At 39.7% G+C, this 23759-nt stretch overlaps 2 protein-coding genes across 8 annotated transcripts in view; one reads left to right on the top strand and one right to left on the bottom strand.

Moving 5' to 3' along the window:
- LHFPL2 (LHFPL tetraspan subfamily member 2) overlaps positions 1-4962 on the top strand; it is a 187711-nt gene extending 182749 nt beyond the window's left edge. For all 5 annotated transcript variants that reach the window (XM_055436512.2, XM_055436510.2, XM_088839892.1 and 2 more), the window contains one exon: positions 803-4962. In XM_055436512.2, the coding sequence (XP_055292487.1) occupies positions 803-1059 (257 nt within the window). In that variant the 3' untranslated portion in view covers positions 1060-4962. The remainder of the gene's footprint in view (positions 1-802) is intronic.
- The window catches only part of SCAMP1 (secretory carrier membrane protein 1), a 152083-nt gene that overhangs the window by 16127 nt on the left and 112197 nt on the right, over positions 1-23759 (bottom strand). The window contains exons 9-10 of one of the 3 annotated variants that reach the window (XM_088839889.1): positions 14722-14872; positions 8064-8162 (exon numbers count right to left, since the gene is read on the bottom strand). In XM_088839889.1, coding sequence (XP_088696015.1) covers positions 8101-8162; positions 14722-14872 — 213 coding nt within the window. In that variant the 3' untranslated portion in view covers positions 8064-8100. The remainder of the gene's footprint in view (positions 1-8063; positions 8163-14721; positions 14873-23759) is intronic. The other 2 variants (XM_088839890.1, XM_088839891.1) reach the window with 2 other exon arrangements.

Raw genomic sequence — 23759 nt, 5'->3', positions numbered from 1 at the left:
GGCTTATCTTTAAAGCATGACACCCAAGTTAAGATCTGGTCTCTTGCATTTAATTCTTGTTCTCTGTGAATTCTCTTAGAGCAGGGGTTGGCAAACTTTTTCTGCCAAAAGCTAGATAGTAAATATTTTAGATTTTTGCAGGCCGCAGGGCCTGTACCACCTCCCTCACTGTGCTGTTCCTGCAGTCCATAAATGAAGAGGCACAGCTGTGTGCCAGTAAAACTTTACTTATAAAATCAAGGCCCTGCTTGACCTTAGTTTGCCAACCTCTGCCTTACTGCAAGACGAGCCCTATGTGAGGAAGTAGCAACAGAATCACCTGCTTTCCTAGAAGAGAAATTACTAGTGGGTTCACATTCTGACATGTGCATACGAGGCTAAAGTGAAAGTCACTCAGTCGTGTCCGACTCTCTTTGTGACTCCATGGACTACACAGTCCATGGAATTTTCCAGGCCAGAATACTGGAGTGGGTAGCCGTTCCCTTCTCCAGGGGATCTTCCCAACCCAGGGATCGAACCCAGGTCTCCCGCCTTGCAGGTAAATTCTTTACCAGCTTCCATAAGGGAAGCCCCAAGGCTAAAAGTATTCCTAATAAAGTGACTGTCTTGATCAGGCCAGGTTAGGTGCACAGAACAGTACTGACACTCACTGAGTCGGGTCCTGGAAGCAGACTCAGTATCGTTCCGCTACTACAGCCCAGACCCCACAGCCCAGAGCAGGCACATCAAATAACAATCACACAGATAGTACCGTCACTCACTCGCCACGGGGTTTTCATCTGTTATCTCTTCTGCCCTGCAGGCCTCTTCCTCATCCTGGGCTTGATACTCTACCCCGCTGGCTGGGGCTGTCAAAAGGCCATAGGCTACTGCGGACACTACGCGTCGGCCTACAAACCCGGAGACTGCTCGCTGGGCTGGGCCTTCTATACCGCCATCGGGGGCACGGTGCTCACCTTCATCTGTGCTGTCTTCTCTGCCCAAGCGGAGATCGCCACTTCCAGTGACAAAGTACAGGAAGAAATCGAAGAGGGGAAAAACCTCATCTGCCTCCTTTAGTTTGGAAGAGACATCAACGCCATTTTCTTGCATCGCCGTAATCTTGTGAAACACTTCACTTCTGGTTCCGTCATTTGGGTCAAGTGAAAAACTAGCCTTTACCTACCGAAACCACATTCCACAGCCTCCCAGGACCGCCGGCAGGCCGCATCCAGCCACGCCGAGCACTGCACGTAAGGGCCACGGTGCAAATCCTAGGAGACGGAACGAGAAAACCACACACAAGCCCTGACATGGAGTTTCGTTCTGTCGGACCCCATCTCCCCCCAAGGCTCAATGAAGGATGCTGACCTGAACCATGAAAGCAACAGGTTCTCTGGTAACAAAAAAGACCACAGGCCGGATCTGCGGGCGGTTTTTTTCATGTGTTTCTGCACAGGCTGCGTGCCTGCGGGCATCTCCCTCAGAGTGAGGTTGAGGGGGCGGTCCTTTGTTTCCCCCTCGTTCTTTCACACTGTCTCCTCTGGGGTCCACGGTGAAGACCGTACATCTACCGAGGACATGACGTGCGTTACACGGCACACACCAAGACACTGCCTCCTGCTTAGCTGACCTGAGCAGTCAGCAGGGACAGTGTGGAATTCTACTGTGGGGCTTACTCTAGGCTGAACTCCAGAGTCAGGTGGGTCCACTGAACTGTCACTCTGAGAGTCTAGAAATTTGAGGAGAGAAAGGATGAGGACCTGTCCCACCATGAGAATAAAAGCACAGCCAGAATCCTATTAGTCGAGACAGAGTCACTCCACTTCCCAGGCATAGCACCGGTACTGGCCCAGTCTCCTCTGCAACCAGAAATCCCGTGGTGTTCCCCGAAGGCTAGGACTGCGCTTTGACTGCCAGGGGAAATCTCACTGTTTCCTCCTCCCAGAGTCCCAGGCCTCCAGGATGCTGTGGCTCACTCAGAGAGTGTGCCCGACTCGCAGCCCTTGTGGGGAGACCTTTCCGCTCTGTGCGGTAACCAGGCAGCGCTCAGCTGCGTTCCGCCCCAGCAGCAGCAGGTGACAAGGAGCTGCTCACAGGAGTTGCATTTCTCTAGTTACTGGCGTTGGTCCTGGACGCAGACTCAGATAACATTAAATTGCTCTGACCGGTGAGTTTACAGCAAAGGCTTCGTTCTCAGGAAAGCACAGAGTAGAAGGTTCATGCAAGAATGAGAGCTCAACCAAGCTCCTAGCACCTGCCTACAACTGTTTACAGAAAGAATGAAACACCACTATTAAAAGGACCCAGGGGCTTTTGATCTAGTCTCTGTAAGTCACCAGTGTAACTGGCCCAGGAAAACGGGACTAGCCATCACTTCAGCCTTACTCTGGAATGATCAAAGGGGCCAAAGGAACCTAGTCTGGTATTACCCTGAACTTCAGAGTTGCAGGATGCTACAGAAACACTTCCTTACAAACTTAAGCAAATGGGATGGATCCACCAAATTTCTGGAAGGATTAAAAGTATGGGTCTCTTTAGGCTTATGAATCTGCTTATTTGAGGGCTTGCTTTGTTTTGAAAATTTAACAAATAACTAATGAACCTTGTTTGGGCAAGGTATTGTGTGCTAAGTGCCACCAGGCATAGAAGAATCCTGATTCAGATCTTACAACCCTGCCCTGAGTGAATCATCTTAAAGCTGTGTGAGTCTGAAAACCATGCCTTGCTGCAGAACGAGTAATTGCTTTATATTAATACACAGACGGGATAGAGAACTAAAGTTTTATTCCAGTCTGGCCGTCGGCCTGTGCCAGAAACCATTTTATCTCACAGATTATGACCTAAAGGGCAGGAGAGGTATGGGTGGGGAACCAGCTTTTAATGAGTTCACCATTCTTAGACCAAAACTGAGAATAAGCAAAATGTACATCTGTGACTCTTTCTGGAAAAGCAAAGGGGTAAATATGTGTGCTCATGGCACCCTGCCATCCAGACTGGGGAAACAAGACCTGTGTCTGACATCACACAGAAGGAGGTGATGGTGGCCACCGAACAGGGCTCCTGTCCCTGCCGGATAGGGACGCACAAAGTCCTGATGCCATAATACTTATTCCTTTTTAACACTAGGAAATTATTTTCATTGGTTAAAAAAAAAAAAAAAGTCAATTCCACTGGCCAAATAATCTGGACTAAAAATACACATTTTTTTCCTTAAATTTATCACAAGATTCACTTTTCCTTCTACACAACATAGACAATCTATATTATAATGCTGATTTATAATGTCTCCTCCCAGACAAATCATAAGCCTAGAGGATCCTCTGATCATGTCCATCATCTCTACTGCCCGACTGCTTTTCCACTAAGGTGGTGTGGAAGCATATCCCTAGATCACTCTAATGACAAGTCAGAAGTGAAAATGTGCCCTCTCTTGGTGAGAAGAAAGTCAGTTGACAGTGTTTACTTCATTGGTCTGAATGTCACAGAAGACCAAAAAAAGTACATGCATACAACACAAAACCCCAAACCACTAAAAACTACTTAAAACACTGATTTGTCAGGCAGAGCACAGATGAAATCTCTCTAGCAGAGAAAGAGTAAAAGTAAACGTGGACCTTTTGAACCTGCAAGTCCATTTAGCCAGGCTTCAGTTGGGATAAATGGAATATCAATATCTTGCTAGCCTAGATGAAAACTGCATGGCTGTTTAGAAACCACTGAATGGGAGGAATGTGTTAGAAAGAAACAAACTGAAAACAATTAGACAATCATTGACCTACATCTATTTTTCTAATAAATGTCTATCAATCACATAATTGCCTCAGTCTAAAAATATAATATACCTGGACCATCACTACTACCAGAAAAAGTCTTATTTATTTTTTGCCTGCATTTGTGCTTCAAGTTTTGTGATGGGGCTAGGTTTCTCAATGAACTCCAAGAAGGCAGAAATGTTTGCTTTGGATTCTGTGGATTCTTTAAACCTGTGTGCTAATTCAACAATTTACATGAATTGTGTAAAGGTTTTTGTATACTTATCAAACATCTGTGGTGTGATGATCTTTGTTAAACATGTATTCTGTAAAGTGCCATAGTCCTTTTTTTTTAATGTGTGTAGCATATTTAAAATATATATATATATTATACATACACGAGTCTGTGTGAGAGATGTGCAATAACAAAAGTGTATGTATGTTCTGTTTTTTGGGGAACTGGACAGGAGTCAGAACAGAGACTGTTTCTGTTTTGGCAAAGGACAGTTAAAGCATTTTGCCTTCATGGCCTAGTCATTAACCCAGAACAATTCTAATGCTACACAGACCTATGTGAAGAAAAGACTGGTATGAAATCATCTTTCCCTGGGTCTAAATTAAAACAATCACTAGATTTATATGAAAAGGTAAGCCAGCAAGCCAGGCCCAGTTAATGCTAGTCTTTCATGTGAAATGTGAAGCTGCCATGTTGCCTTTTCTGTTAGTGTGATAACTAGTAGCTGGTACATAATCACTAAGGAGCTATTTCTTAACCTGCTTTGATAGACCATGTTAATGCTAGACCACTATTTAAGGGCTAATCTCACACCTTCTTAGCCATAAGGGTCTGCTTAGAACAGACCTCTCTGTGCAATAACATATGGCCCCTGGAAATCCCAGGCCTGCATTTGTACCAGGGCAGCACAAGAAAGGCACCACTGGGATTTCTTCTGAGACTGTGGTGAAACGCCTTCCAAGGTTGCGGGGGTGGTCATGAGGTGCTCTGGAGGAACTTGGCACCACTTGATATTATTCAACAGCCACTTGAGCCAAATGTAAAACTGTGTTACCGCTGACGGACTCAATCAGAGCCTTCGAATTTCTGGTCATCCTATTGTAAACTAATACATTATTTGTCTAGCATTGATTAGGTTCCTGTGCATATGTATTTTCACCACATGCTCCCTACCCTCCCCAGATATGAATTAAACCAGATTTTGCAAACTTATTCTGATTCTTTCAAGTCTCATTATATTGTTTCAATATGATGTGTATAATCCGATCAAAAAACCTACCAAATTTTAAACATTAACATATGTGATACTGGTGATAAGATATTCAAATATTTTAACTCTGCCATTCACTAATAACATATATACACCTACCTGACGTTAGCTTTAACTTGAAGTATATAATTTTCTTCCCCTGAGAAGCACTGATTTAATTATAAATAGGAAAAAAAAAATTAAAACCCTCTCATATGCTATATACAGTTATCTAAATTTTGAAGAAATATGGAAGTACTTTAAAGTATTGTGAATATAATATAAAGAAATGTGTACAACAAGGGAAAAGTCAACTGAAGGTCACGTTCTCCTCTTCCAACAAGAATACCACAATTAAAAGCTAATCATGGAGCAATACACATCCACATTTCCTGAAGGTAATCCTGCCCATAAAAAGCTTCATCTAGAAACAGAACTCCACTTTATAAATTCAAGACACGAACAACCCTTTTCATAAACTCTCCATATCACGTGAAGAACTTAGAACATACAAAAATACCTTTATTTTCTTGATCTAGGGCCTGTGACAGCTGAAACTACTGTATGCTTTGGCTTCTAGGCATTCGAGACATTTTAACATTCCTGACATGTGCCAGATTTCTAATAGGAATCAACATTAAAAGCTGACAAAATTACCCAAATCAATAAAGGCAAGTTTTTTCCAAACAAATTACAATCTAAATAATCCAAGTGAAATTGGACATTTTCAGTTGCTTTCTCAGCTGTTATTACATCTTTTTCAAAAGTTAATCCACAAGAGAAAGGACCCTGACTTTAAATTTCAGCACAAGCTAGGCAACCCACACCTGTGCTTCGCACTTCACACTGAGTTTTTACTTAGCAATTTTGCTACCAGCTTGATCTTCCATGGCTTGATCTTCCTGGAACACACTGCATTCAACTCACTCCCAGCTCTCCTTAGATATCTCTGCTTAACATAATAACAGTCTCGTCTATCCTGGACATTTCCTTTAAGGGAGCTATTTCAGCAGTTTCCAATAATTCAGTACCTTTTTTTAACTCCCAAACACTAAAGGGTAAGAGCCTCAAAGCAGATTTCTAGCCTCCACTCCAAAGCTGCCAGTAACTGTCTTAATTTCAGGACCGCATCGGTTGCCTTATCTGTGGGTGCCCCTGCTATCTTCTTCACTCCAGCTTCCTCCTCACCCTGGGGAGTTCTCCAAGATAAGTCTTTAAGACATGACCTGCTCACTTTGCTTAGATACACAGGATGTAAATAAAAGCATAAATGAATAAGAGGAAGTAGTAAAACCACATGGAAAAATCAATCAAATAACTTGTAGCTCTTAGTAGCTCTTTGACATTTTATAGTCAAATATCCTGAAAAATCTAGTATCTATACAAGCAGTCCACCAAGGACATATGTCTGTGAGAAACTACTAAGCTTTATCCTTAAGAGAAGGAAGCCCGAATGAAGGCAGGAGACAGTGAAGACAATGAGATGAAGAGACATTAGGGATAAAGAAGAGACAGCTTGGGGATTGATTAGAAGCAGTTCGGGAAGTAGGGGAAGGAGTCTAAGGTAGTCTGGGCACTGGGCAGAATGCGGTAGCTTCACCTAGATCAGGAATCCAGCAGGGACTGAGACAGTGAAGGCATGAAGGTTCAGCCTAGGCTGCCAACGTGAAGTCCCATGTGCAGCTAGAAATACACGGTGGAGAGAACACCAGCTGAGTGACAGAGACTTGGGAGTCTTCAACATGGACAGGCAGGAAGAATTTTTAACCTTTATACCTGTTTCATGGGCAGGTACTGTGCTAAGCACTTCTTTTTAATTCATTTATTCATTAAAACCCTATAGAAGTAAAGTCGCTCAGTCGTGTCCAACTCTTTTGCGACTCCATGGACTGTAGCCTACCAGGCTCCTCCATCTGTGGGATTCTCCAGGCAAGAGTACTGGAGTGGGTTGCCGTTTCCTTCTCCAGGAGATCTTCCCAACCCAGGGATCGAACCCAGGTCTCCCGCATTGCAGGCAGACGCTTTACCATCTGAGCCACCAGGGAAGCTCTTATAAGTAGAAACAAATATCCTCATTTTGTAGATATATTAACTGTCACCCAAGTAACTTAACTGAGGTTAAGTAATTTATCCCACATGAAAAAGCTGGTAAGTGGCAAAGCCCAAGTTCAAATACAGGTCTGACACCAAAGACTACATTCTCCAACAGCTGTAGTTTCTTTCTACCCATAACAGAGTGAGAAAACAAATACAAACCCCAAGGAGACACCAACATCTCTGCATACTAAACTCTTAAAATAACTTCCAAATTTAACTCCAAAAAAGCCACACCATAAGATGACAACTGATGAAAACACTGCTCCCTTTCAGAGAAAAACCTGGTAATTTTTCATACTTTCTGAGATGACAACATATATCTCAATTTGCTCATTCCTGAGAACAGCATTAAAAATTCATCAAGTATATGACAGTGATAAAAAATGATAGTTTTATTATAAACAATCTCTGTATGTAGCACAGGGAACTATATTCAATATCCTGGGATAAACCATATGGAAAAAGAGTATTTTTTTTAAATGTATATATGTGTGTAACTGAGTCACTGTGCTGCGCAGCAGAAATAAACACAAAATTGTACTTTTCAACTATACTTCCATAAAAAATTATAAATAATCTCATCCAGAATAAGCAGCCATTATGATTACATAAGCAGACTATTTTCTTCATAGCTAATGACAATTAAATAAGGATTTGTTTTCAACTTCCGTTCCGTTCCGTTCAGTCGCTCAGTCGTGTCCGACTCTTTGCGACCCCGTGGACTGTAGCCTACCAGGCTTCTCTGTCCATGGGATTTTCCAGGCAAGAATACTGGAGTGGGTTACCATTTCCTTCTCCAGGGGATCTTCCCGACCCAGGGATCGAACCTGGGTCTCCCGCATTGGAGGCAGACGCTTTAACCTCTGAGCCACCAGGAACTTAAGTTTCTCCAAACACACACACACATACACGCAAAGACCACTGAGGAAGTCGGCACTGCTGTGAAGAGCAGGCAGCAGGTACTTACCCATATGTTGCGGAGGTAGGCCTTGGTCTGGAGATTTTCAAAAATACACGCTGTACTTTTTTTCTTGATTACTGAATTGTTTTCTAGAGTCCACTGTCCCTAAAGGATGGATATGAATTACTGGAAATGTGGAAAATGGAAAAGAGAGGACTGGAGAGAGGTTGGCACCGGGTGGTGGAAGCAACGCCACACTTGGCAAGAGTCAGGGGACCTGCGCCTAGCTGCCTCTCCCCTGCCCACCACCACCACTCACTGAGTGACTGGGATAATTTCCTATTCCTCTATAACAGGGCCCAATAACAGAAATTCCAGCACAGGCTTGGTGTGAGGGTTAAGTAACCGACTTATGTGAAGCGTTTAGTAACAGTTTCTGATATATAGAAAGTTCCCAAGAGTATGTTATTTTTAGAAAAAAGTTAAAAGAATCTTCTGTCCAGAATGATATCATTTAGAGTCAATCTTAAAAATGAAGCGTTGTCCTAAAAATTATGAAGAATAACATAACCTGTTGTTAAACCCAATCTAGTGTTTTACCTAGAGAGGCTCAATGGATTGGCTACCTTGGCCAGCAATTTTTTTCCACCCTGTATTAGTCATCTTTAGCTTAGGGCTTTTAGCAAGTGGAAGATTCCCCTGTAGATAAAAGATACATGGTCACTCCTATTTATAAACAAGGAGTATCAGCTGAGCCCATCATCTGTGGGAAACCAGAATGCTCAGAAAACCTTCCGATTATGTGTTAAAGCCTACTGATGGCAAAGCCATCTGAAAATCTCCAGATGTTCAAAGGAACATCCAGTCACGGCACAGTATAAATAAAGATGGAGATGGAGGCATAAATTGATACAATTTTCTGGAGAGCAATTTGGCAATGCACATCAAAGATCATAAAAATCTATACTTACACTTTGACCAAGCATATTGTCCTAAGGAAAGAACACAAGCTTGGGGCCCCAATTTAGCCATAATATATTACTTGTTATTTTTAATTTAAAAAACTGAAATTCAGAACGTAAAAGAGTAATAGAACTTTGAAAAATAACATGTGATACATGCATATAAAAGTATCTATATAGCCACTGTTACAGAACTAATTCATCAGTAGGAAAAATTCAACATATTTATATCAGAATTGGAAAAAAGATTACAAACCATGTGTAAGTTAAAATTCTCTAGTAAAAAGTCATAGGAAATCGACTCAAGATAGCTCAGAGAGAAAAGGGTAAGAACATTACTTGGAGAATGTAATATCCAGCTAACAAAATAGGGGTGAACAGTCAGGCATCACAAAGGAAACAGAAAGCTGTTAAGATCTTTTCTGTGTCCTTCATCCTACTTCTTTTGCATGTCTGCTTCATTCTCCACTTTCATCACACATCAGTTTTCTAGTAACTCTTTCGAAGGCTTGGCAGAATATGATTATCCACATGGCCCAACTCTGAAACAGTATAACGCTAGACAAATCTACTTTCAGAGTAAAAATTTAATGAGCCATGTATGAGTCCACTGTGGCCAGGTGAAATCCAGTGCCAATGTGGTCTTCAGGAGTCCAAAGAAATGGGGTTTATGAGAGCTAGACAGACATCCTTAAAAGACCAATTACAAGGCTGTAGAGGGAAATCTTATTTCTTAATATTAGGGGGAAAAGTGGTCTTCCTAGAAAATTAATGGAAAGAAATGAACCAAATTTTAACAGTACCAATTTGTGGGTATAAAATTATGAGCCACTGTAACTCCTTTTGCTGTAAATATTTTTTTTAATTTATATGAAATGTAATTTTAATTTTATAAATAAGTTAATTTTAAAAGCTTAACTAGCAGGTAACTATGATATAATACCAAGTGAGGGAAAAACAGGATAAAAATTCCCATTATTTATATCCTTTAACTGTATAAAATATGTATGCATACAAAAAGAATGGAAAAAATACAATAAATATTAACAGTGGTATTTCTAGATGATAAAAATTACATATTGTTTTATTTTCCATATTTTTCAGTAGTTCTACAACAAATACATATTTCTTTCATACTAGAAAAAAATTAGTTGGAGGAATGCGTATGTCCAGTGGGCTCAGTTTGTGTAGGAGACATAATGTTGTAGGAACTTCTGTAACCACCAGAAAAAAAAGCAGTTATTCGGGGCATTTTCTTCCTAGTTCCCAAACACCTGAATAATATTATAAACTGTCCCGGTAACAACTACTCATGACCATGATTTATCTTAAGAATTCAGTTCAGTTCACAAAACTTTTAAAAGTTCTGGAGGAATTCTAGGATTAAAGCTTAAGTACTATAAAACAAAGAGTTAAATAAAATGTTCATGCTATGGTTCTACAAATTCAACTGTTTAAATGTACAGAAGATAATAGCCAACACATGAAACACTATAAAGTAGAAGAGGATTAACGACTTTCTATCTCCAGTAAAGATAAAATGGGTTTTAGTTTCAGAAGAATTTTAACTACACCATCAGCCATGCCAACTCCAGAAAGTTACGAGCTGAAAAATAAATCAAGATTTGGATAAACTTAAAATTTAACACTGACTGCACTGTTATATGCTGGCTCCTGTATCCCTTGTGATTTGAAAACATAAACAGTGCTGATGAAAACTCTCTAAGTTGAAGGCTTTGTCTTATCAAAAGCACATAGTTAAACTGTGAAGCCCACAAGAAGGGTAAGAACACTAGAGGGGAGCCTTTCCCTATTTTGCTAGAATCTTCTAATCAAGGATATCTACTGTATTTATCTAGGATAGATTAGAGGCAACATCTGGCTGGCTTAGAAAATTTCTACAGACTCCTTTCTATCTCTCTATAGATTGCGATAAATCTTAAAGTTTAAAAATACCCATCCTTAGAAAAAGCATGCTGTTGTATAAAATGTACCCTAAAATTCTAGTAGAAATACACTTTCCATAATATTTAACCACTGAGATACACCTTTTAGTTTAATAAACAAGTATTAGAAACAATTCTAGTGTTTTAAAACATACAGTTCTACTCTAAATAAATTTATACTATGGTACTTGAAAAATCTATCAAAGTACAGATTTTTAAACATCTTCAATTATTTTTACATTAACTGCTTTTATTTCACCTCTAAAGTTCTTAATCACAAGGAATCAGTAAATTCCTTTAAACATTTAGCTTAAGGAAAAAATGGAAGAAGATACAGTGAAACGGTGAGTGACAGCACAGTAATTCTAACAAGGGAAAATTGCACAAAAAAATGTAACAGATTCTGTATATAAATAGTTAATGTAGATTTTTACCATTAAAACTGCAAAATTAGGTGCTAATGCCAGTGTTTTCAGAAAAAGATAATGCAACAACTATAAAAAGCATTATGTACTACAAATGATTTACAGAAACAACTAAAACTTAATTAAACATAAACTCCTTCTAAAATGCAAACCATATATTATATCAACATGATTTACAAAAGGCCTATATCCAATGAAAATCCAAAGTCACTTTTAGGTAACACCCAGAAAACTGAAAATGCTGTTCCTATTTTAACATGAATTTCTCAAATAAGATTCACCATGAACACTTTTTTAGACTATATTTTTTATATCCTCTTTAGATAATCAAATGAAAACTGCAACAATACACAAATTGGTACTTTCATCAGTACATAAAACAACAACAGGTAGTGAGGATAGGAAACAGAAACCAAGTTCAATCGAATCAACACAAAACTAAGTACAGAGGCGTCCGTGTTAACCCACAAGGAAAGGTCTGGGCCACAAGACAGGTTTTCTGTTTTGAATCTAGCTTCTAGTCTGTGTACTTTGACCTTAAAGTGGTCAAACTATTTAACTAGTGAATCTCATGTTCCACTACCTACAAAGGTCTAAAGCAACAGAAAAACTGTCATGTTGTTTTAAAAAATCAAATGTATTTCTATATACATTGAGCCCTCTGTATAATTACTGCCTCTGAAGTGCTAATACAGTATTTAAAATTACACAAACAAACATCCAGTAAACAGCATTTTATTTTATGACACTCTGTGTTAATACAATAAATATACAAAACTTCCAAACCACTGAAAACATGCAACATTAGAGGGACAGATGGAGGGCATTTATATAGAACTATGACAATCACCATAATGGCAGAGCAGTATTACTCACTGACAAAATATACAAACATCCTTAGATAAATAATCCAAGTTCCAAATTAAAAACCACTGAGCAATGATTTTACAGTGTTCAAACTTTCATTTGAAATAAAATAGCCAAAACAATACTACAAACTGAAAACTGACGTGGCTCCTTACAATGTGAAGACCATTTCATGATTGTGATACTGGGTAATGCTAATATTAAATATAAAATACTAACAAATGCCAATCTTTTACTGAGTGCAAATGTGACTATTTACTAATAATTGTTAAGAGAACAGAGATTATAGGAATTAAAAACCCCTTTACCTTATCAAACTGTGAAGCAATGCCATCATTTTAATGCACATTTATGTTTCTAAAAAACATTTTTCTCTTTATAAGCTTGTATTAACCCAAATAACCGGAATTTAAAACAACACTTCCACCATCCAAACAAAGAAAGGTGCTGTTGGTTTTAATTATTCTTTGCTACTTAGCAACAGAGGATTTCTACAGAACAGAGAGAAGCATTCATAATTCTTGAAGAAAAGTATTGATATCTCAGTATTCTTCAAAAGTCTCTACGACAAAGTTTTCATCTGTAGTTTAAAGAGAAACAAAAGGAACTTGAAAGATAATGACAGACATAAGTGTTTTTGTTGTATTTTGTGGTTAATGTTTTGAATATTTGTAAAATCCACACTCAACAAAGCATACTGATGAAACATTTTTCAGTAAGCTTATAGGCTCTAAAAAACTTGAATGGGCTTATTTGGTTGAGAAAGTAGGTAGAGATTATCACCAATCAGAAATATTCATAAAAAAAAGCTTTAAATTCATACTCTGAATCCTATTTTCATCAGAATACAAGAAATATCTTCCAAGTATATTACTTCAACAAAGTCCCAAATAAATCAAACATAAACACCATCTGGATGAATCTGAGTTATATCTAGCATCACACAAAGCTTCTTTCATAAATAGGAGAATTTACCATCCTACCCCTAGGATGAAACTCATTTTAACTCCAAATTTGGGGGGAAGAATAAAAATGATTTAACCATTTACACTCAGCTGATTTTTTAGTATCAAATAATACAATGCAACAGACTACCCTTCCTTAAAATCAAATTGAATAAAACATACTCATTATTCTGCAATCTGAGGTTTGCCAATGACTACCCAAACAACAGTACCATGACTTTACAAGTGTCTGTGAGGCATTTAATCAGTTATTAAAAATGATTCAAAGCTTCAATCCAAGTATACTATAAGAATGAAGTCCTGTGCTGCATAATAACAATTTTAACATGATTATGTTCATAATTAATGCATTCAACTATACCTGTATTTTCTTGCTTGGTTTATGTTTTATTTTTTCTATTGCTACAGATTTTAGTGTGTTCAGTGTGTCTCAAAAATTCAAAGACTGAGGTGCATTAGGGATTCAAGTATAGTGAAGTACCACGGTCTTTTTATTTTTAATGCCAACTAGACATGAAAGGCTAAAAAAAAAATTTTTAATACTGTTATGCTCTTTTAGGACATGGAGTTTTAGGCTAGACTTTAACACCTCTGTTAAAAAGTACACAAGCATACCCCAAAAGAGAGCTGCCAAACACAATCTCAGTTCAATTAAAAAGAGTAGCCACGAGAATATACCAAAGTTTCCAAACAGTAATATTTTACTATGGCATGAATACTGAAAATTAAAAATAAAAAGGTATTATCATCACTACATCCTATTCCACCAATTATCTACTTTTTTTTGGATAACGCACTGCATATTATATCCTCATATTATATCCCAGTACATTTTTATTTAAAAGAAAGTATTACAGAAAATCATTTCTATGATTCTATAAACAACTCCCCAATCCTACAACCATAAGCAGTGCATAACCCAAAATACTAATTCTTTTAAGAAACATGGTATCCATGCAAGATCAGAGATTGATTATCAAAATATCAACTACTCTAAATAAAGAAAATAAAAAGATAAAATTTACATTATCTGCTTTGAAATGCACACAGGCTCTTCACTGGTGACTGAAACTGCTAAAAAGCAAGCCAATTTAAAAGTCCCTAAATCTCTGATGTCCTATTTCTTTCAATATAAATAAGGAAAAGGAAAGAAGCGTTGCTTTACTGCTCAAATGTGTAATTTTTATGTCTAAGATTCTTGAAAGAAGGACTGCAGCAAGTACTAAGTGCATTTTTTAGTAAGTGCCATGTTAATTTCAGCGTGTCACCACTGAAATAATTCGCTGAATATTCATCCCCAAAAAAATATGGAGAATATTTATTTTATATGTAATATTTTTTCTGCAAGGGGCACTTAACTATTGAGAAACTGTCAGGTAAATAACAAGACGAGGAAGTTTTTCTGGTTTTAGCCCATGCACAAGAGATTAGGAAATATACGTGCTGTGTGTACTGTGTGTTTGGAACAAAAAAAAGATTTATAGAATACAGTAACTAGAGAAAAAAGTACAATCAAAAGGTAACAGTGCAGTGTCGGAAGACTCTCTAAATTTGGTTACCCTTGAACGCACTCTGAGCTGCACTGCTTGCTGCAGTTGAAGCTGCATTTGCGGCTGCGGTCTGGACAGTTTTGTTGGACATCACACCTGTTGCAAACTCTTGTTGGGCCTTCTCAAAACTAGCACCTGTTGTGCGATACAGTCCATGTACCTAGGGAGGCACAGAAACGTGGGAGAAGATGAGAGGTAATCTTACATGTTCATTATCAACAGCTCTTCAATTAGTCTCAACATGACTCAGAGATACAAAGATTAGACGCGAGGCAGGATTCCTAAGATCAAGGACATCAGCCTCCACACTGGAACACAACACTGCATGTAAATATTTTCTTAAAACAGATTTTTCCTTTTTATCTGCAATGCAGAAGAGATAATTGTGCCTATGCCAAACCAAGAATAATTAAAAAAAACAGCTTAACCAAAAGCAAAAAGCTATGCTTTCCACTGTACCAAGTTAAGATATTTACAGCCTTAAAAAGACTGGTTTAAACATAACAAATCCCTTAGGATTACACAGTGGAAATGGCAAATAGATTCAAGGGATTAGATCTGGTAGAGTACCTGAAGAACTATAGATGGAGGTTCGTAACACTGTACAGCAGGCAATGATGAAAACCATCCCCAAGAAAAATAAATTAAAAAGGCAAAGTGGTTGTCTGAGAAGGCCTTACAGCTATGAAAAGAAGAGAAGCAAAAGGCAAAAGACAAAAAGGAAAGGTATGCACTTCCGAATGCAAAGTTCCAAGGAACAGCAAGGAGAGATAAGAAAGCAGTCCTAAGTCAAAAAGGCAAAGAAATAGAGGAAAACAATAGAATGAGAAACACTAGCGATCTCTTCAAGAAAATTAAGAGACACCAAGGGAACTTTTCATGCAAAGATGGGCATAACAAAGGACAGAAATGATACTAACAAAAGCAGAAGATATTAAGAAGAGGTGGAAAGAATACACAGAAGAACTATACGAAAAAGATCTTCATCACCCAGATAACCACGATGGTGTGATCATTCACCAAGAGCCAGACATCCTGGAATGTGAAGTCAAATAGGCCTTAGGAAGCATCACTACAAACAAAGCTAGTGGAGGTGATGGAATTCCAGTTGAGCTATTTTAAATCCTAAAAGATGATGCTGTGAAAGTGTTGCACTCAAGATGTCAGTAAATTTGGAAAACTCAGCAGTGGCTACAGGACTGGAAAAGGTCAGTCTTCATTTCAATACCAAAGAAGGGAAATGTCAAAGAATGTTCAAACTACTGCACTGTTGTACTCATTTCACATGCTAGCAAGGTCATGCTCAAAATCCTTCAAGTTCAGTTCAGTTCAGTCGCTCAGTTGTGTCCAACTCTGTGCAATCCCATGGACTGCAGCACGCCAGGCCTCCCTGTCCATCACCAACTCCCTGAGTTCACTCAAATTCATGAACACTGAGTCGGTGATGCCATCCAACCATCTCATCCTCTGTCATCCCCTTCTCCTCCCGCCTTCAATCTTTCCAAGCTTCAGGGTCTTTTCCAATGAGTCAGTTCTTCGCATCACATGGCCAAGGTATTGGAGTTTCAGATTCAGCATCAGTTCTTCCGATGAATATTCAGGACTGAGCTCCTTTAGGATGGACTGGTTGGATCTCCTTGCAGTCCAAGGGACTCTCAAGAGTCTCCTCCAACACCACAGTTCAAAAGCATCAATTATTCAGCGCTCAGCTTTCTTTATAGTCCAACTCTCACATCCATACATGACTACTGGAAAAATCATAGCTTTGACTAGATGGACCTTTGTTGGCAAAGAAATGTCAGTGCTTTTTTATAAGCTGTCAAGGTTGGTCATAACTTTTCTTGCAAGGAGCAAGCATCTTTTAATTTCATGGCTGCAGTCACCATCTGCAGTGAGTCTGGAGCCCCCAAAAATAAAGTCTCTCACTGTTTCCCCATCTATTTGCCATGAAGTGATGGGACCAGGTGCCATGATCTTAGTTTTCTGAATGTTGAGTTTTAAGCCAGCTTTTTCACTCTCCTCTTTCACTTTCATCAAGAGGCCCTTTAGTTCTTCTTCTCTTTCTGCCATAAGGGTAGTATCATCTACATATCTGAAGTTATTTATATTTCTCCCGGCAATCTTGATTCCAGCTTGTGCTTTTTCCAGTCCAGCATTGCTCATGATGTACTCTGCATATAAGCTAAATAAGCAGCATTACAATATACAGCCTTGATGTACTCCTTTCCAGATTTGGAACCGGTCTGTTGTTCCATGTCCAGCTCTAACTGTTGTTTCTTGACCAGCATACAGATTTCACAGGAGGCAGGTCAGGTGGTCTGGTATTCCCATCTCTTTCAGAATTTTCCACAGTTTGTTGTGATCCACACAGTCAAAGGCTTTAACATAGTTAATAAACCAGAAGTAGATGTTTTTCTGGAACTCTCTTGCTTTTTCAGTGATCCAACAGATGCTGGCAATTTGATCTCTGGTTCCTCTGCCTTTTCTAAATCCAGCTTGAACATCTGGAATTTCACGGTTCACGTACTGCTGAAGCCTGGCTTGGAGAATTTTGAGCTTTGCTAGCATGTGAGACGGAGAAAGCAATGGCAAGCCACTCCAGTACTCTTGTCTAGAAAATCCCATGGATGAAGGAGCCTGGTTGGCTGCAGTCCATGGGATCGCTATGAGTCAGACATGACTGAGTGACTTCACTTTCACACATTGGAGAAGAAAATGGCAACCCACTCCAGTGTTCTTGCCTGGAGAATCCCAGGGATGGGGGAGCCTGGTGGGCTGCCGTCTATGGGGTCGCACAGAGTTGGACACGACTGAAGTGACTTAGCAGTAGCAGCAGCATGTGAGATGAGTGCAATCATGCACTCGTCATTTGAGCATTCTTTGGCATTGCCTCTCTTTGGGATTGGAATGAAAACTGACTTTTTCCAGTCCTGTGGCCATTGAGTCTTCCAAATTTGCTGGCATACTGACTGCAGCACTTTCACAGCATCATCTTTTAGGATTTGAAATAGCTCAACTGGAATTCCATCACCATAGCTTTGTTCATAGTAATGCTTCCTAAGGCCCACTTGATTTCACATTCCAAGATGTCTGGCTCTAGATGAGTGATCACACCATCGTGATTATCTGGGTCATTAAGATCTTTTTCGTACAGTTCTTCTGTATATTCTTTCCACCTCTTCTTCATATCTTCTGCTTTTGTTAGTACCATTTCTGTCCTTTATTGTGCCCATCTTTGCATGAAATGTTCCCTTGGTATCTCTAATTTTCTTGAAGAGATCTCTAGTGTTTCCCATTCTATTGTTTTCCTCTATTTCTTTGCATTGATCACTGAGGAAAGCTTTCTCATCTCTCCTTGCTATTCTCTGGAATTCTGCATTCAGTGGGGGTATATCTTTCCTTTTCTCCTTTGCCTTCTGCTTCTCTGCTTTTCATAGCTGTTTGTAAGGCCTCCTCAGACAGCCATTTTGCCTTTCTGCATTTCTTTTTCTTGGGAACGTCTTGATCACTGCCTCCTGTACAATGCCACAAACTTCGGTCCATGGTTCTTCAGGCACTCTGTCTGTCAGATCTGATCCCTTGAATCTATTTATCAATCCACTGTAAAGTTGTAACGGATTTGATTTAGGTCATACCTGAATGGCCTAGTGGTTTTCCCTACTTTCTTCAATTTAAGTCTGAATTTGGCAATAAGGAGTTCATGATCTGAGCCACAGTCAGCTCCCAGTCTTGTTTTTGCTGACTGTATAGAGCTTCTCCATCTTTGGCTGCAATCTGATTTCGGCGTTGACCATCTGGTGATGTCCATGTGTAGAGTCTTCTCTTGTGTTGTTGGAAGAGGGTGTTTGCTATGACCAGTGCGTTCTCTTGGCAAAACCCTATTAGCCTTTGTCCTGCTTCATTCTGTACTCCAAGGACAAATTTGCCTGTTACTCCAGGTGTTTCTTGACTTTCTACTTTTGCATTCCAGTACTCTATAATGAAAAGGACATCTTTTTTGGGTGTTAGTTCTAGAATGTCTTGTAGGTCTTCATAGAATCATTCAATTTCAGCTTCTTCAGCATTACTATTCGGGGCATAGACTTAGATTACTGTGATATTGAATGGTTTGCCTTGGAAATGAACCGAGATCATTCTGTCATTTTTGAGATTGCATCCAAGTACTGCATTTCGGACTCTTTTGTTGACCATGATGGCTACTCTATTTCTTCTAAGGGATTCTTGCCCACAGTAGTAGATACAATGGTCATCTGAGTTACATTCACCCATTCTAGTCCATTTTAGTTTGCTGATTCCTAAAATGTCTATGTTTACTCTTGCCATCTCCTGTTTGACCACTTCAATTTGCCTTGATTCATGGACCTAACATTCCAGGTTCCTATGTGATATTGTTCTTTACAGCATTGGACTTTACTTCCACCACCACACATCCAGAACTGGGTGTTGTTTTTGCTTCGGCTCCATCTCTTCATTCTTTCTGGAGTTAGTTCTCCACTGATCTCCAGTTGCATTTTGGGCACCTACCAACCTGGGGAGTTCCTCTTTCAGTATCCTTTTTGCCTTTTTATACTGTTCATGGGGTTCTCACAGCAAGAATACTGAAGAACACTGCCATTCCAGTGGACCATGTTTTGTCAGAACTTTCCACCATGACCTGTCCATCTTGGGTAGCCCTAAACGGCATGGCTCATAGTTTCACTGAGTTAGACAAGGCTGCTGTCCATGTGATCAGATTGGTTAGTTTTCCGTGACTGTGGCTTTCAGTCTATCTGCCGAAAAATTGCATTTAGACCCAAACCCCATACTTGCCAGAGATGCTCAGAAGGCTCAAACATACCTTGTGTGCACCAGACCCTGGAGACCCTACAGAGACTGAGACAGAACTGTGTTTGAGTGTCTCCTGCAGAGGTACAGGTCAGCAGTGGACTGCTGCAGGGACAGGGGCTCTGAGTGCAGCAGACCTGGGTATGGCATAAGCCCTCTTGGAGGAGATCGCCATTAACCCTACCACAGAGCCGCCAGAACTTACACAGGACTGGGGAAACAGACTCTTCGGGGGCACAAACAGAACCTTGTGTGCACCAGGACCCAGGAGAAAGGAGCAGTGACCCCTCAAGAGACAGACCCAGACTTTCCCAGGAGTGTCCAGGAGTCTCCAGCAGAGGCGTGGGTTGGTGGTGGCCTGCTGCAGGGTCCAGAGCACTTAGTGGTGTGTGCATGGGACCTTTTGAAGGAGGCTGCCATTATCTTCATTACCTCCACCATAGTTTGGCCTCAGGTCAAATAAGGGAAGGAACACAAACCCTCCCTTCAACAGAAAATTGATTAAAGATTTATAGAACATGGCCCTGCCCATCAGAACAAGACCCAGTTTCCCAGTCAGTTACTCCCATCAGGAAGCTTCCATAAGCGTCTTATCCTCCATCAGAGGGAAGACAGATTGAAAATCACAATCACAGAAAACTAACCAATCCTTCAAGATAGGCTTCAACAGAACAATAACTGAAAACTTCCAGATGTACAAGCTGGATTTAGAAAAGGCAGAGAAACCAGAGATCAAATTGCCAAAATTCGTCGGATAATAGAAAAAGCAAGAGAATTCCAGAAAAACATCTACTTTTGCTTTATTAACTACAGTAAAGCCTTTGACTGTGTGGAATGCAACAAACTGTGGAAAATTCTGTAAGAGACTGGAATACCAGACCACCTGACCTGCCTCCTGAGAAACCTATATGCAGGTCAAGAAGCAACAGTTAAAACCGAACATGGAACAACAAACTGGTTCAAAATTAGGAAAGAAGTGTGTCAAGGGTGTATATTGTCACCCGATTTATTTAACTTATATGCAGAGTACATCATGCAAAATGCCAGGCTGGATGAATCACAAGCTGAAATCAAGATTGTCAGGAGAAATATCAATAACCTCAGATGCAGATGACACCACTCTTATGGCAGAAAGTGATGAGGAACTAGAGTCTCTTAATGAGGATGAAAGAGGAGAGTGAAAATTTTGGCTTAAAATTCAGCATTCAAAAAACTAAGATCATGGCATCCAGTTCCATCACTTCATGGCAAATAGATGGGGAAACAGTGGGAACAGTGAGACTATACTTTCTTGGGCTCCAAAATCCCTGTGACTGTAGCCATGAAATTCAAAGACGCTTGCTCCTTGGAAGCAAAGTTAAGACAAACCTAGATAAAAAGCAGAGACATTACTTTGCCAGCAAAGGTCTACACAGTCAAAGCTATGGTTTTTCCAGTAGTCATGTACAGATGTGCAAGTTGGACCATAAAGAAGGCTGAACACCAAAGAACTGATGCTTTTGAACTGTGGTGTTGGAGAAGACTCTTGAGAGTCCCTTGGACAGCAAGGAGATCCAACCAGTCCATCCTAAAGGAATTCAGTCCTGAATATTCATTGGAAAGACTGATGCTGAAGCTTCAATACTTTGGCCACATGATGCAAAGAACTGACACATTGAAAAAGACCCTGATGCTGGGAAAGATTGAAGGCAGGAGGAGAAGGGAACAACAGAGGATGAGATGGCTGGATGGCATCAGCGACTCAATGGACATGAGTTTGAGCTAACTTCAGGGGATAGGGAAGGACAGGGAAGTCTGGCATGCTGCAGTCCATGAGGTCACAAAGAGTCAGAGACGACTGAGCAACTGAACAACAAAAAATATAAGAGACATTCTGACTTAAATACATTAACTTACTACCCTAGACAATGCTAAGAAAGGAATACCTTACCTATTTCTATGTTGGCTACATATGCACCACTGACCCTATATATCAAATTGTATCATTTTATCATTTAATGTACCACACAATATGAATATCCTTAAAGATACTTCTGCTATTCACTCTGTACACTATTTAACATTTTGTGTATGATCAGGTCTTAAAGGATTTAAGAAGAAATACTTCTGAGAAGTATCTGTCCAAACTGATTTTTCACTCAAATCTTAGATTCTTACAAGCAGGTTTCAAAAATACTCTATCAGCATCTCTTTCTAAGATGTATAAACTATGAAGCACATCAATCCATAACATCAGCCACTCAATCTAACACAAATTTGAGAAAGAAAATAACAACAAAACATATTAGGACAAATATTTATTTATTACATGGCTACAAACCTGAGGGGAAGAAAGATGAGACAGAAAAATGAACTTGTAATTACACTGCCTTGTGATTAAAGCCTAAATTAGAAGCCTGACTAGAATGTCATCAAAGCAGGTTTGGAGGATGGGGACAGTGCACCCAAGTCAGCCCTTTCTCCAAGCTCACATACACAGGAACTGGTAACTGTGGATAAGTGCAGAGTGAGGGAAAGGAGAAGGAGTGAAATACTTTCAAGTTAAGCTGAGATACTGAGACACTGTTTCAAGAGAATAGAGAGGATAGGTTGTTTTAGTAGAGAGAGCAGAGGCTAAGTTCTAAGCATTCATCCATTGCACAAATGTTTATTGAATACCTACTATAAGACTGCCACGGCAGATAGGTGAAAATTTGGTTGGAAGCTAGACAGAAATGGACTAGAGACAGGGACTTGGAAACCAATGGCACATAAATGGTAGCTGCAACCCTGACGTCAGCTACCTGTGCATGGTGAGAGAACACATAAAGCAGAAACAAAAGAAAATCAAGTACCGAAGCCTGTTAAGGCACCTATATTTAAGACATACTCATAACAACAAGAAATGATTAACAGAGGAGTGAGAAAAACCAGGGATCTTTTCACAGACGCCAAGGGAAGAAAGCAGTTAAGGAATGAAGTGCTGTTAGGGGAATAAAGGGGTCAAAGCCCCCAGTTCTTCCAATACAGGAGCGGAAGCAAATGCTATATTACTATGGATCAAAGTACTAAAGGGTCAGGGAGAAAAGAGCACTGACAAATACCTATACGGTAAATCTTAAAATTCTTTTAGTACCAAGGCAGTATCATAAATACGGCACTATTTTTATTCCTTTCCAAGTCAAGTTTTTTTATAAAAAGTAAATGTACAGATAAATTACTACACCTATGTTCAGGAAATTTATCTCATGAGTACATATAATTACATCCTACAAATGAAATGTATTACCGAAATCTAATAAACCTTTTTTACTTCTTGTCGTTCCCCTTTACCCTCCCCCCCCCCAATTTATGGGCATGTAATTAACAAACATTTGTTCTAAATTGTTTATTCCTTTTTTCAAATTTACATTAAATCGAGTGACTGATATTATATCCTAGTGGACTTTATGGTTTAATTACTTAAAATGTAACGCATAGCCCCACAGAGCAGAGAGGGAAAACAGAGGTAGGAATAACACATTTCTCAATGATCTATGTCTGTACAGACCCAGAGAGCCATCTAGAGGGAAAACAGTACCTATGTACCATGCACAACGCTCAAATACTGCATTAAATCCACGATATCCATGTGAAAGGGGTGACTCTTCATTTCAGTGTCCCAGCAAGATGATAGGCTACTTACAAGGTTCAACATCTCAAAAAGCTGTTATTTCCCTGTTATGTTTCAGTGAAACCTATTAATAACATATTCCTTAAGAAATCAGGAATACGGTTTTAAGATAAAGCAATGTAATTAAAAACAAAAACTGAACAACTGAAATACTTGCTATTTCTTCTGCTTATGAGAACTGCACTAACCTACATATTTAGTCCCAGGAGTACCACAGAAAAGACACTAGATTTTATATCTACTGATTTCACTGCTTTCTACAGGGCTGCTGCTGCTGAGTCACTTCAGTCGTGTCCGACTCTGTGTGACCCCATAGATGGAAGCCCACCAGGCTCCCCCGTCCCTGGGATTCTCCAGGCAAGAACACTGGAGTGGGTTGCCATTTCCTTCTCCAATGTGTGAAAGTGAAAAGTGAAAGTGAAGTCGCTCAGTCGTGTCCAACTCTTAGCGACCCCACGGACTGCAGCCTACCAGGCTCCTCCATCCATGGGATTTTCTAGGTAATAGTACTGGAGTGGGGTGCCATCAGCTACAGGGCTGGACACCACTCAAAACCTCAAGTTTACTTAAA

The sequence above is a fragment of the Moschus berezovskii genome, chromosome 9 (genome assembly GCF_049115385.1).
Source record: "Moschus berezovskii isolate FMDL1 chromosome 9, NW_MosBer_1.0, whole genome shotgun sequence".
NCBI classification, from domain to species: domain Eukaryota; kingdom Metazoa; phylum Chordata; class Mammalia; order Artiodactyla; family Moschidae; genus Moschus; species Moschus berezovskii.
Note: the sequence above shows the minus strand (reverse complement) of the source record. Positions and strands in the feature narration are given on the sequence as shown.